General features: G+C 38.1%; 1 protein-coding gene across 4 annotated transcripts in view; it reads left to right on the forward strand.

The window, feature by feature from the left end:
- DMXL2 (Dmx like 2) overlaps positions 1–14613 on the forward strand; it is a 104908-nt gene that overhangs the window by 12366 nt on the left and 77929 nt on the right. For all 4 annotated transcript variants that reach the window (XR_005585608.1, XM_039492317.1, XM_039492318.1 and 1 more), the window contains exons 2-5: positions 4567–4692; positions 7684–7755; positions 8430–8508; positions 12497–12659. Coding sequence is in view for 3 of the 4 variants with exons in the window: in XM_039492317.1 (XP_039348251.1) it covers positions 4567–4692; positions 7684–7755; positions 8430–8508; positions 12497–12659 (440 nt within the window). In the remaining variant the exon portion in view is untranslated. The remainder of the gene's footprint in view (positions 1–4566; positions 4693–7683; positions 7756–8429; positions 8509–12496; positions 12660–14613) is intronic.

Raw genomic sequence — 14613 nt, forward strand, 5'->3', positions numbered from 1 at the left:
CAGTCTTGGCTTCATGGAAGTTAGTGGCAAAACTTCCTGTCACGGTCAGCGTTAGCTACACCAGTGACCCCTCTTAAGTCTCTCTTTGAGTGCACCTCCTCCAGGTCTTAGGTCTTAAGCCTTTACCTCCCTGGGGTGGAATCCCACAATTCTCCCACTTGCAGACCTGATCTGCAGGGTACAGTACCTCTATTTAACATCCTTTTGTCCTCAGCAGGTTCAACTGGGTTTGGCATCTTCAAGAGTTTTCCTTTCAGGTGCTGTGACCAAGAGGTAAATACAGTGACTTGTTACAGCTTCTTCAAAACAAAAGTAAATTGTCGTTAACCACAGGAACATAATTTCAGAGAAGACGGTTAAATAACAAAAGGCTTCCATGCATATGTCTTACATTAACATATACCTCGAAGTTTGGCTGATCCAACACATTCCAAATACTTTTACTTCTTGGGGCCAGAGTTTGAGTCTGCTTCCTTGCAGACATTACCTCTGTTCGTGTTCATTAGGGACTGTGCTTTTAACAGTTTCCAAGTCTTTTGTTTCAGAGTTCCCCATCTGAAGACCCTCTTCCAACCTGGTTAGAGGCCTTGACATCTGTAATGTCCCCTTAAGTACTGGTGACCAAGTTATCTAAGGCCATTGGTCTGTGTTTCTGTAGACATGAGATGAGCTCCAGAATCTTCACAGTCTTTGCGCTCCCATTGGTGTCAGCGGGGCCAGAATTTAATCTGCTTTGTACACCATTAGAACTAACTTGGAATTCATCAGTCGTTGAATTCTAATATGAAAGAAGCAAGAGGAAAGCTAACTTGATAAAACAGTTTAAATCTGGGCTGTAAAATAAGCTGTTTGTAAAGATACAACTTCAAAAGTTACATGGGTAAATATAGACAAATGGTTAGAAAATACTTAATAAGGGCTAGGGTATTGCTAATTCTAAACTAATTGGCTAGCTACTGTAGTGGAGTCAATAGAAAACTTATTTATTTTCAGGAAATGGAACTTGTGGTTAGTTTGTGTTTATAAAAGCTATTTAGTTTAAGTGGATGTGAGGAACTGACATTGTGTGACACAGATGTGGGTGTTAAGTATAACAGATCATTCAAAGTGACCAAGGCTCCATAACAGGTGAAAAACTGGCAGACATAAAGATAGTCATTTCCTACCAGAGACAAGCAAGCCATTGTCTGTTAAAATTTTCTTGGACAGACCATATGGTATGTGCGTTTTGTACTGCACAAGATGCAATATATTACACAAGATCCTTGAAGTAAGCTTTTGTTTGTTGTTTTACACTATGCTAATAAAGTATACTTATTAGAACCCAGAAAATCCCAGAAGTCAGATACTTGGAGTATGTAATTAATAGAAGCCTCACTTTTAAAAATAGTAAAAGAAAATAATCTATATTTACCCCCATACAAATTAAATAATAAACAAATCTGAATAAAAACAATTGTTGGCCTTTCTCCAAAAGTCATCTGAGACTCCTTATACATTAAAAAAATTAAAAGGAGAAATCAATTCAGAATTTAATTATTGCGGTAATTATTTTGCAGTATTTGGTTTTACTCCATTTTTTTTTAATCCAAGGAAATTTAAAGCTTTTCAATTAGCTATTCTTTTGTCTGTCCCCCCGTAACTGTAACTTTCTGAAAAGAATGGAGATCAGCTGTACGTTTTAGTGTCTGTGTTTGCTTTAAAAAATCAACAGTAGTAGAATTATGTAATGAAGGGTACATTTTTTGGCTGTCTTGATGCACTACTTTCATTTCTAAAAAGAACCACGGGTAGTCCTATCTGCAGTGACCACATTGCCATTTTAGAAACAGAGCACAAATCTTTGAATATGATCTTAGAGGGAAATGGTAAACAATTAATGGAAGCTTCTTTTAAAAAATCATGCAGGAGAAGAATACTATTATTTTCCCTTGAAAACAGAATAGAAAATTCTGCTTTAATAAGATTAATTTTATCCATTTTTATATTAGACTTAATTTATACACTGGTATCTGTATTTCACACTTATAATACAAAGCTATATAATTCACAGGTGTGAAGGCACTTCCATTCCTCTCACTGACACATTCTGATAATTCACAGGCATGATATCAGGCAGATTCTGCTGATAAGTGTTCTGGGGCTAGTCCTACTGGAGAAGTAAAGGGGGGAAGGATTGATGTAAAATAAGACACATTTTGAATTGAGAGAATGTGGTCTGTAATTTCATCCTAAGGAGTTTGGCGACCATATAAGAAGAAAAATTTGAGTGGCTGTTTGTAGTTTGACATCACCAGAATGATAGACTTGCAATTATATAATTCACAATTAGTTGTTTATGATTATACTTAGCCTATAAAGGGGCCATATTAAATTGTTGAATGCAAATCACCTGTCTATTTTGTCAGTTTTACTTATACAATGTAATCTGTTATAAAACAATGAACATTGGTTATGAAATGATGTAGCAAGGTACAGGATGTTATAGTTCAGTATTCTTGCACTTTTTTTTTTACATCTGTAGTATAGAAGATGCAAAATCATTGACATAATTACAAAACAGGAAGTGGTGTATGTATGCCCCTGTTTAGAAAGTACAAATATATTACTGTTGCTTGTTATTATAGTTTCAGTGAGAAAGGAATTAAGAGGTTTCTATACTATGTTCAATTCTAATATTTAATTTTATTCAGATGCATGTTTATGTATTAAACAGGAAGAAAGCAAGAAAGATGTAATATAGCATTAGTTTAATTTACATTTCTCATATAGGGTGACTTCATTGATTGAGTCTGAGAGAGTACTATTTTAAAACTCTGTAGGTCTTGATACTGCTTCCATTGAAGTCAGTGGCAAAACTCCCGTTGAATTCTGTGGTGCACAATCAGAGCCTAATTGAGCCATCCCAGATCAACCGGTCCTGCTGAGCTGTACTCAATTGTAGGTCTGATGGCTCTGATTTACATATGGTTTTCTTTGCCTACCACCTACTGGACATTCCTTCAGTTGAGGATTACTGAGGTGTAGGCATACCCCCCCACCTCCCTTTCCTCTTCCATGCTTCCTGCACCAATGTGGAGGGGTTGCATAATAACAGTTACTGTGGCTCTATACCACCTTGGCTGAGAGAATATTCAGGGGGCTGGCTGAGCCAGCTGGATCAGCACAAAGCAGCTGTAGTAGTGATGAGGAGCAAACTGTTACTCCTGGGGGAATTCTGTGCCACTACACATGCACAGAATTTATGTCCCCCATAGATTTTTGTTTCCCTGCAGAAAAATGACTTTCTGATGGGGAAGCAAAGGGAAGCCACAAGAGCGGTCATGCGACCCTCCCCCGCAGTATGTTTTGGGTGTCCAGGGCAGCCAGCAGAGAGGTAAATCACTGTGGGACAGGGGAAGACCCACCTGGTGGCTCTTACTCTGTGCCAGGCTCAGCTGCTAGTCGTCTTCCAACAGCCTTTTCCTAATTCCTCTTCCTACAGCTTGGGGAGAAATCTGGGGATGGGTCTGACACGACCCTGGATGCTGCAGAAGTCATGTCAGACCCATCCCCAGATTTCTCCCCTGGCGGTAGGAAGCTCTGAAAACTTCCTCTCCCTTCCCTCCCCCAATGCTTACTGTACCCATCACTCCTCAGCTGCAGAGGAAGAGATCACTGTACAGGGAGCTGCTTCCCCATCCACCCAACCCCCGTGCATCCAGACCCCCTCATGCCCTCCAGCTGAGCCTCACTCCCCCCGCATCCAGAATGCCCCCCCCCCCCGACAAGTCCGACTCTCCTTGCACCTGGACCACCCCAATGAGCCACCTGCACCTGGATCCCCACTCCCCCAGCATTAGGACCCCCCCACTGAACCCCCTACACCCAGACCCCCTTACCAAGTTCTATCCCCACAGAGCCCCAACCACCTTCACCTGGATCCCCCTGCAGAGTCCCATTACTGTTGCACCCAGAACCCTCCAACAAGCTCCTGTGCATCCAGATCCCCTGTTGAGCCTCCCACGCCCAGATTGCCCCCACACAGAACCCTTTCAACCCACACCGGATCCCTTCCCCCCACACTAAGCCCCTCCACATTTGGATCCTGCCTTGCTGATCCTGCCTGCCCACACGTGCTGCACCTGGCATGGAGAGGAAGGGCCCTGGGGTGTTTCTGAGGCAGGCCCGACCTTTGCACTATGTCAGGGTTGGGTGAAGCTTCACCGCTGATCTCCCACCTCTGTGCAGCCAGTGGCCTGTGCTCCTCAATGCCAGGCTGGAGCCTCCACATTTATTTAACATATAAAATTTGCAAAATTTTGCAGAATTTTAAAATGTGTGCAGAATTTTAAATTTTTTGGTTCAGAATTTTTACGTTTTTGGCTCAGAAAGCTCTCAGGAGTAAACTGTGTGTGTTAAACTAATGTACTTTACTAGTGTGCATTGAGGTAGAGATTTAAGTGTGTATTCATGATCATAATGCACTTCGAAAAAAATGTAATACCAGTAATTCTGAAACTAATTTACTAAAATGTAACCATTGTGGATCACATTAGATTATATATATTTTTAAAACTATTACAGGCATATGGCTCAGGCTGTGATATTGTTATTCTGGCAAACGACTTTGAATGTGTGCAGATTATTCCTGGTGCTAAGCATGGAAACATCCAAGTCAGCTGTGTGGAGTGCTCCCAACAGCAAGGCAGGGTAAGGTCTTTGAGTCTGAATAAAGTTTAAAAAGTGAAATATATAAACAGAAATTGTTTGACATGTTGATGCTATTGCTGAGGTGGTAATTTCATGCTAAGGACCTATTTTTAGATACTTACAACTTTCTAAATAACTCTTTTTGGTTAAAAGTAATGATCCTTGTTTCAGCCCAATGGTGATTTATTTTTTGAAAGTTTGATAAAACTGAATTTGGCCTTTTTTCAGCTACCTGAATATGTTTATATTTTTTAATTTTTTTCCACTATTTAAAAGTAGAAATAAAGCTCTTCATGTTCAGATAATTTATGCCACTTTTAAAAAGTTTAAGATTCATATGTGTTTGCATATCAGCAAGGGATGCATCAATGGCTAATTCCGAAAGTAACAAATTCTGAAAGCCACATGCTTTCCTTTGTAGTAAAAAGGTTCAGACCCAATTTTATATGAGGTCTCACAAAATGTGAAAAGGTACAGCAAACTTTTCTGAACATAATATATTCTGGGATGAAGATCATACTCTCTAATTTGTTTGCAGATGGTTCTTGGATACTTTAGACATCAACTAAAACCTTTATATTTTGCTGCACCAAAATGTGTATTTCTTTCAACAGCAAGTTAAATGTTACTTAAAACAGAATTAAATGAATACCAGTTTTCTGTGGTAATTTACACTACTTCGTTTTGCAGGGTAACTTACACCTCTACTTTGATATAACGCCATCCTCGGGAGCCAAAAAATCCTACTGCATTATAGGTGAAACCGCGTTGTATCAAACATGATTTGATCCGCGGGAGCGCGCAGCCCTGACCCCCCCAGAGCGCTGCTTTACTGCATTATATCTGAATTCGTGTTATATCGGGTGGCGTTATAATGGGGTAGATGTGTATATAGTATTCCTCCTCTCCTACCCCCCAACACACATTTATTCAGATTATGCCCCTTTTTGGAGTTTGCAGATTTTCTCCATGGAACCAAAAGTGGCTGTATTTTTGGTGCTCAAATCATGGGACCATGTGGCTCAAGGAATTGAAAACGATTAAAAGTAGAATACTGTGCATGCAAGTAATTTTTCCATAACAATTTGTTTGCATTGAATACAATTTCATTTATTTCAGCATATATAATCATATTTATTTCTCAAACAACACTGAAAAAAGAACATTTATAAATAAATTATTTCAATAAATGTGGTTGTAGTGCACCAGATATGTGTATGTGAGCCACTGCTTATGACAGACTGCTGCCAAAAAAGCACTTTCTATTAAAAGTTTTAAAATCTAATACAAGAGATAGGAAGCACTTCTCTTGGAAGTGTGCAGTTAAAATAGCATGTGCTTTGAAACATTAAAAGAATTCCATGGCTTAGGTTCCCTTTTAATGGCATAGTTTAAATGTAGCACAACTGATTATAAATTACATATTATTACTGGCCATGCCTCCTGTACTGTCTAAAGTGGCTAGAAGAATAGCTACATTTCTAGCTAAGGAACAATGAAACCATTTATGTCTGTGTCCTGGGAAGTGGTGCAAGTGTGCATGTTTTTTAAAAGTATCTAGAAATGTTTAATGTGTGTACTAGCATAGTGAATCCTGATAACTGTGCAGTCCCTGTATGATTTCCAACATAGTTACAACTGAGTATTGACCAAGTTTTATGTGGACACAGCTGACCATATTACAGATTTGGTTGTAATATAGACAGGGAAAGGAAAGATTAAGAATATTTTTCTGGTGGTCCCAAAATCCATGTGGATCCTGCGGTATTCTAGGTCCAGGGGGTTTGAACTCCTTGCCTCTTCTGTGTGCTTTGAGGCAGTGGTTCTCAACCAGGGGTATCTGTACCTCTGGGGGTACACAGAGATCTTCAAGGGGGTATATTAACTTATCTAGATATTTGCCTAGTTTTACAATAGGCTACATAAAATGCACTAACAAAGTCAGTACAAACTAAAATTTCATACAGACAGACAATGACTTGTGTATACTGCTCTATGTAGTATAACTGAAATAAGTACAATATTAATATTTCAGTTGATTTATTTTATAATTGTATGGTAAAAATGAGACAGTATGTGATTTTTCAGTAATAGTGTGCTGTGACACACTTGTATTTTTTGTCTGATTTTGTAGATTTTAAGTGAGATGAAACTTGGGGGTTTGATAGGAGTTGTTAGGAAAATGGGTTAAAACTTGCAGGTTATTTCTGTGCAGAGGAGACTAGAGTCCTAAATTGGAAGTATTTAAAGAGCTCTTAATGTATCATCTTAATTAAAATGTAGACTTTAAAAAAAACAGTCCAGCCATTTTTGAAGTGCAGATAAGCACAATGATCAGACATATTCCCAACAGAAAAAAAGGTCTTTTGTAGATGTGGATTTTCTGTGAAAGAAATGGACTGGAGAAACTAGAGAGTCCTACTTGGTATGCTAGTAAGTTTCCAATAGTATGTTCAGTATTCCCTTTCCATATACCAGACTTTTCCTCAAAAATTTATTGAACCCAGCAGCAACAGAATAACATTTGCTCCTGTATTCTTGTACTTAATATTTAGTGATAGGAAATGGAACTTGGAATCACACTGAGGACCCAAACACTGATCATTAATTTACTAGTTTTCTGTGAAGTAGAGCAAGATCAGAAAGAGCAAAGGCATCAGCTTTCCATTGTGCATTAACAGTAGCTACCCTGAAGTAATAGCAGATTAACAGGAGTTAGCACATGTCCTTTTGTACTCAGGGTCTCTCTTGTTTACATTTAGATCTTTAACCTGGGATTACTCAAAATAAACAAATTATGTATTTTTCAATGTTTTTAAAAGCAGTCAATTCTGTGTACAACACTACTAAGTGATATTCGTACGAATTTTGCTTTTCTTTAGCACCTACACTTACTCACTGAATTTCCAATAAACTTGTATCTGTGAATTCTAGAGAATTTTAATGCTTTTTTCCTGAGTTTTAACATTTTACTCATTCAATCTGTTCCAGATTGCAGCATCATATGGAAATGCTATTTGTATTTTTGAACCTCTTGGTATAAATTCTCACAAGAGAAATTGTGTAAGTATGTATTACATGATTAAACTATGTCTTGTGTTGTTGGAGCAGATAAAAATATGCCTACCACTTGTTAAAGCCCCATTAGAATGGAACAAGGGAGATTAACTGAGAAATATGTTCATGTTAGACATATATATAGTTCAAATATTTGTATAGTGAGAAATCAGAATTAATTTCTTATTCTAAACAATACTCTCTAGCATATATCCCTTAAAATAGAAAGCTCTCATTTGAAAATGAAGCTTAGAAAATATTATGTGCCTTAGTTTTCACCTATTCTGTAGGAGTATTTTATTAAATGGAACATGGGTGATTTTTTTTGTTTTGTTTATATTCCTCCTTCCCTAACCAGGGATACGGTATTTAGCGAGTACCTAATATTCTGGATGATGCTAGCAATATTTGTTTGGAACATCATACCAAAATGGTGAATGTTCAGTTTTCTGCTGCTAAAAGAATTTCAGTGCTGCATTTCATCATTGCTGAATCGAGTATTTAATAATTGCATTCAACTGATTTACAATCTATTACAATCTGAATTTATTTTCAAAAGAATTAATAGAAATCTGAAATTTATATTTGTAAATTCATATAGAAAGTAAAAAATGCTGTTACTTTATTGCTTTTTTGCTGTTAAGAACTAACCCTTTATTCCTAATGTTTTTATACAACAGCAACTGAAGTGTCAGTGGCTTAAATCGGGGCAATTTTTCCTTAGTTCTATGACTTACAACTTAGCATGGGATCCTCAAGGTAATATGAAATTGATTAGTGTTTGTTCAAAATTTATAACTGTAGAATGATTCTAGTTACAAATATTTTTTATTTAAATAAAATTGGAGTGTGAATATATATGTATTAGATAAGCAATTCTCCAACTGTGGTAGGTACATTACATGTGGTACACAGGTTGATATAAACTTTAGTATCACACTAAAAATCCACTGCAGTTACTATTTATGAAGGTGCTATACCAATTTTAGATATAGTATGCTAGGTCTTAGTTTGGAAACTGCACTCTTAGGTAGCCAACTGATATAAATACATCACTAATGCTAAGATAGTTAGAATGTTATGATTAGCATATATTCTGATAGGAAAAATACATATGTTATGTTTTAAGATTTCTGACATTGTCACACTTGGAATTTGACCGGTTATTGAACTGTGTATAGTATTCACTCTTAAACATAGTGCATTACTGTGATGTTCCCCTCTGGTGTTATCTGGACTGGTGATCTGCTAGGTTACTCCAATCCTTGACTTTGGGAGCCAGCCTCACCCTGCTCTACTATGAGAACCCCCACTCCTGGGCTGTTTACACACCGCCTCTGGCATGTAAGCTGCTCCTTGGATTGTGCAACCAAATGATACTAGCCCATACCTCCAGTCCCAGACAACCCTAGGAATCTTCATCTTGCAGTGTCCAGTTAGGCCCGCTGGACGCTGCAAGCTTATGCGTTCATCAATTTAACAAAGAAATTGATATGTACCAGGCTTGTTCTCCCAAGGGGAGTCTCTGACACACTTCCAACCAAACATACTGTTTCAGGTAGAATAAACAAACAGATTAACTACAAAGGTCAGTTTTAAGTGATTATAAGTCAAAGCATAACAAGTCAGATTTGGTCAAATGAAATAAAAACAAAACGCAGTCTAAGCTGATCTTAACACTTTCAATGCCCTTACAAGCTTAGATGCTTTTCACCACAGGCTGGCTGGTTGCCCTTCAGCCAGGCTCTCCCCTTTGATCAGCACTTCAGTCGCTTGGTGTGGTATTTGTAGATGTAGGTGGAAGAGGGAGACCATGGCAAACATCTCTCCCTTTTATCATGCTCTTTCTTCCCTCTTGGCTTTGCCCCCCCCCCTTCAGAGTCAGGTGAGTATTACCTTATCGCAGTTCCAAACTGACTAAAGGAAGGGGGGTGACTCCCTCGAGAGTCCAATAGATTATTTTGTTGCTGCCTAGTCCAGCATCTTTTGTTCCTGTGAGGCTGGGCTGGGTTTGTCCCATACATGTCCGGATGAGGTGTGAACTGCCTCTCAGCTCTCGGAGAGTTTTTGCTTGGGCTTATTTTAAGTTATGAGAATAATTTTTCAGCCTCATAACTACGTACATGAAATTATAACTTATAACCTTACTATAACATTACTGTAACAACAATGCTCAGTGTATCATGAGCCTTTCGAAGACACCCGACATGACAAACTTTGCATTGGATACCACACAATCATTTTACAAGGATGAACATGTGCATGCGGGGTGTTCCCCCGAGGTACAGAGTGTCACAATTACTTGTGTAGAGAAAACTATTTAAAAAATATTCATCTTAACAAAGAGGTAAATTCTTTCCTCTTTGCCAGTTCCACATCTCAAAGCAGGACATTACCATTTTCCTCCTGAAGGATGTTGTAAGTGCTGCATGTTTTGAGTGACTAAAAGAAAAGCTACTGATGGGAAATAGTTAAATAAATGGAAAGTACCACTTTACATGGTTAAAAATATTTCTACTATGGATCCAGGCTACAGCTATGAACTGCAGAGGAGAATGTGTGCCATCTGATTTTATAGTGATCAAAGAAACTTAAGTTCATTTGTACAAAGATACAGATTAGTATGTCAGGGTTGATGAAGTATAAGGTTGCTCTAAAGTGGCTAAGAACAGGAGAGTGAGTGGAAAATGGATTAAGGGGTGATCAGCATGTTTGTGATAGAAGAAAGAAATTAACAGTTTAGAGGGAATGGGCAAAATCAGCTGTGCCCAAGACCAGGCAGTCCTAAACTAAATTTAGAATCCTGTTATGCCTCTAATCCCCTCCCTAGGCCATTAACAAGGAAGCCCAAGTTCCTGCCCCTGCACACCAGATTGGGGCACCCAAGAACTCACTAGTGTATGGGTTGAGGGAGACACCTCTTATAAGCCTAAGAGTGCAGGTCCAAGAGAGAATATCAGTACCTGTGAACTCATCTTTTCTTCAAGCGTTGCCTACACAGCTCCACATTCTTCACTCCACATCTTAGCAGGAGCCCTCTAGAAAGCTTGGACCTTTGAGGTTGGGCACACGCTTCCTTGTGGTACTTGAACATTTAGACCTGAGGGTATATAAGGCACGATGACTCTACCCCTCCGTTCCTTCCAGCCACCAGAGTGTACCTAGTCAGAAAACAGAGTCATATAGACACACATAATATAACTACAAATACAACTTCCTTATGTCCTTTTCATGGGGAGTGGATCTTCTCAGTTAGGAGGCTTATTTCTCATTAGCTCTACAAATGAAAGTAGCTAATTACCAGGTTCTTGTGGCCAGATAAGATTATTTTAAATGGCGCAAATTCCAGTGACTTCTGTATAGAATAAAATTGCAAAGTGATCATCTGGGAGACTAAATAGGAGACAGCAGATGTAAGTACTTCAGCTCTTCCAGCTTTCACCAGACATTTTCTATGGGCTGTAATTTAGTAATGTAGTAAGTTTTTAAAAAATCATGAGGTGTAGTTTTCTCCTTCACAATTGGGCTCCTTGGGATGGATGTACACAACCTATTAGAATGGATTGCTGGAATTAATCACTACAGAAAAGAGAGTTTCTTCTTTACCTGTAAAATGGGTTCTTTGAGAGTACCTCTAGTAATTGATATGCCTGACTAGTTATTGATATTAACCAGTCTCTTAGCATGTTAATTCTTGGACAGCCACTTTCCTGGTGCCTATGTAATCTATGCTTATAAGAAATGACTTATTGTGCCTGGATATTTTTTTTTCTCTGCAGTTCTTTGACTGTCAAATGGACAAATCACCTGTGCAGAAAGGTCAACTAAGTAATATTTATACTCTATTTCATACTCTAATAGAAACCCATTTTACAGGAAGGCAGAAATTCCTTTTGAAGTTAAGTTCTAAGAGAAGTTTGATCCTGTGACATTCTGGAAAAATCCAAGAAGAGACTAATCTGATTTGAGACTAAACTTGTCTGTTTAGTCTCCCTTTTTGTTTTCTTCAACTTGCACATTGAAAAATTAAGAAGGAGATTTGTAAATATCTTGGTTTCTGATACAATGGTGATATTTGTGAAATTCTGCATGTCTTTCATCTACACTTCTGGTAGTGTAATTAGAGTTTTTGGCAGAAAAGATTCCCCATAGCCTACAAAATAAATGTTCTAATGGATGGACTGAATAACAAGGTCTTATCACAGACAGTAACAAGACATGTTTTAATTTAAATAGCTTCAAATAGTGGGTTGGCTTACTGATATAAAGGGAAATAAATCTGGGCATTGGAAGAACAAATGTTTATCATCTGCCATTACAAATGCTTAAGTAATGTGTACTAAATGTTTTCAAGTTTAAATGTAGTATGAATCAGTAGCTGTGTCTCTTGGAAATACGAAATCAATATAGTTATTCATAAAATTATTGGGGTTTATTTTTAATTCAGATGGTTTAATATCCAAAACAATATCAATTATTTTCATATTACTGTATTCATAATAGCAGGGAAAAAAGCACTCTTGCTTAAAATAGATGGTAAAATCTAAAAAATTTAGTAAAACCAACTGGAGCTGAGTGTGCCATGTCTGAATAATCTACTGTAATCAAAATGGACATCATAAAGTTGTGTTCCTCGGCTATTTTTAATAACTTGTCAAATATGATACTCTACATAATCTTCTAATATAAATGCATCCAGAGTTCCTCATTCTGTTCTACAACTTTAATTAATATTACTCACTTTCAGGTAATAGGCTCCTGACAGCAACTGACAACTTGCAGTTGTGGGCCCCTCCATGTAGTGACATTCTAGAAGAAGAGGAGGAAGAAGATGATGATCCTGACAGTCAGATCAAAGATGATAAAGTTCTCCCTGTTCTAAATGACTGGAAATGTGTCTGGCAGTGCAAGTAAGTGAATCTGTAATCTAAGATGTGTTAACTAGATGTAAAAGATCACATTTTAAATGTGTGCCATTAAAAGCATTTTAATGTAGAGCGCTGCGCAGATACAAAATTTATATCTGCAGATATAAAGCGGATATCTGTGGTGTCACAGGGCTCTAGCAGCAACAAGCGAGACCGGCAGGGCCATGGCCAGTGACTGGGTCAGGAACCGCAGTGGCAAAAGCAGCAGCATGTCGGGTTGCAGGAGCCAGCGCCCAGCCCAGGCAGCTCTTCCAGCATGGCTGAACCGCCCCCAGCCCTGCCCACTGGAGCGGGCACCAGGCTCACCAGCAGCTGTCCCTGGTCATGCTAATGTGTGCATGCGGCTTGCACGCTCCCAGACAGGAGAGACACGCCGCTGCATGATTAATAATAATAATGCTGGTTTTCAATATAGTGATGGAATAAGTGAGGAGATCAAAAAAAAACCAAAAACCCAAAGAATTGAAAGAAGAAAAATGGGATGGGGAAAAAGAATGGAATCAAAAGAAAAAAGGGGGGCGGGGCGGGTGGGGGTGGGGACAAAAAAGTAAACAGGCACTTAAGCCAAGATATGGTGCATGGGGACCTGGGTAGGATGCTAATATGGTAATTTAAGGTGAAGGGGACTCTAACCAAAAAAGGGCAGTGAACCACAGAGCAATGGAATTTCTTTAGAGTTTACAGAATTACAAAAGAGTTTCAGATATATATTTCCGAAGGATATACAAGTTCAAGTACCCAGAAAAATTATTAAATATTGACAGACTGAATCATTTAATGCAATTAGAGGGGAGAACTATCACCAGAATTTTAGTGTGTTAAAAAAAATACATCATTATAACCTAATAACTTTTCCTGACTTATATTTTTATGAGGTACAATCAGACAAATATTCTTTCCATGTGGGCCCCACTCTATCGAGGTGTCAACCACCCAATTGAAGAGAGATTTACCTTTAAAGAAATTTTCAACCAGTCAATTGTATATTTGAATAATGTTAAGAATTTTTTCTTTAAATAACAAGTAGCTGTACAATATTTCCTCTTCAGCTCCCATTCTAGCAGTACTTTGTGTTGCTTTCCCAGAAGCATTCCAAAGTCTGTTAGGAGGGATGTGCATGTCAGCCTGCAGATCTAATATTCCAACTGCATTTAACAAGGTTCCCTCCATACCCTTAGTTCCTGTCATGCTAGTTTTGCCTTTGCTCTCATCTTGACTGTTCATTTAGTATAATTTACATTTCTGTTTTAATTATTATTGTATTTGTTACATAGATTTTTAAGGCCAGAAGGGACTATAATGATCACGTAGTCTGACCTGTTGTATAACAAAGGCCATAGAATTTCACTCAGTAATTACTGCATCCTGTCCATATCTTATAGTTGAGCTAGAATATATTTTTAGAAAGACATCCAATCTTACTTTATAGGCTTCAAGTGATAGAGAATTCACCATGTTCTTTGGAAAATTACAACAGTTAATTACCTCACTGTGAAAAATTTGCACCTTATTTCCAGTTTGAATTTATGTAACTTCTACTTCCAGCCATTGGGTCTTGTGATGCCTTCTTCTCCTAGATTAGAGTTAGATTGTGATCAAGTCAACTATTAACCTTTTCTTGAGTAAACTAAATAGACTGACCTTATTAAATCATTGTAAAACAGGTTTTCCAGACCTCAAATCATTCTTGTGGCACTTTTCTGACACCCCCCCCCCAATTTCTCAACACCCTTTTTAAATTGTGGACATCAGAGCTGGACTGCCATATTCCACTAATGGATCAATGCCATATATAGACATATCCCCTCTGTACGCTTAATCAATATTATACATCCAAAGATTGCATTTAGCTCTCTTAATCACAGTATACACTGGGAACACATGTAAAGTTGGTTATCCACTATGAAGTGTAAGTCCTTCTCAGAGTCTCTGTCTG

Source organism: Mauremys reevesii, linkage group 10 (genome assembly GCF_016161935.1).
Source record: "Mauremys reevesii isolate NIE-2019 linkage group 10, ASM1616193v1, whole genome shotgun sequence".
NCBI lineage: Eukaryota > Metazoa > Chordata > Testudines > Geoemydidae > Mauremys > Mauremys reevesii.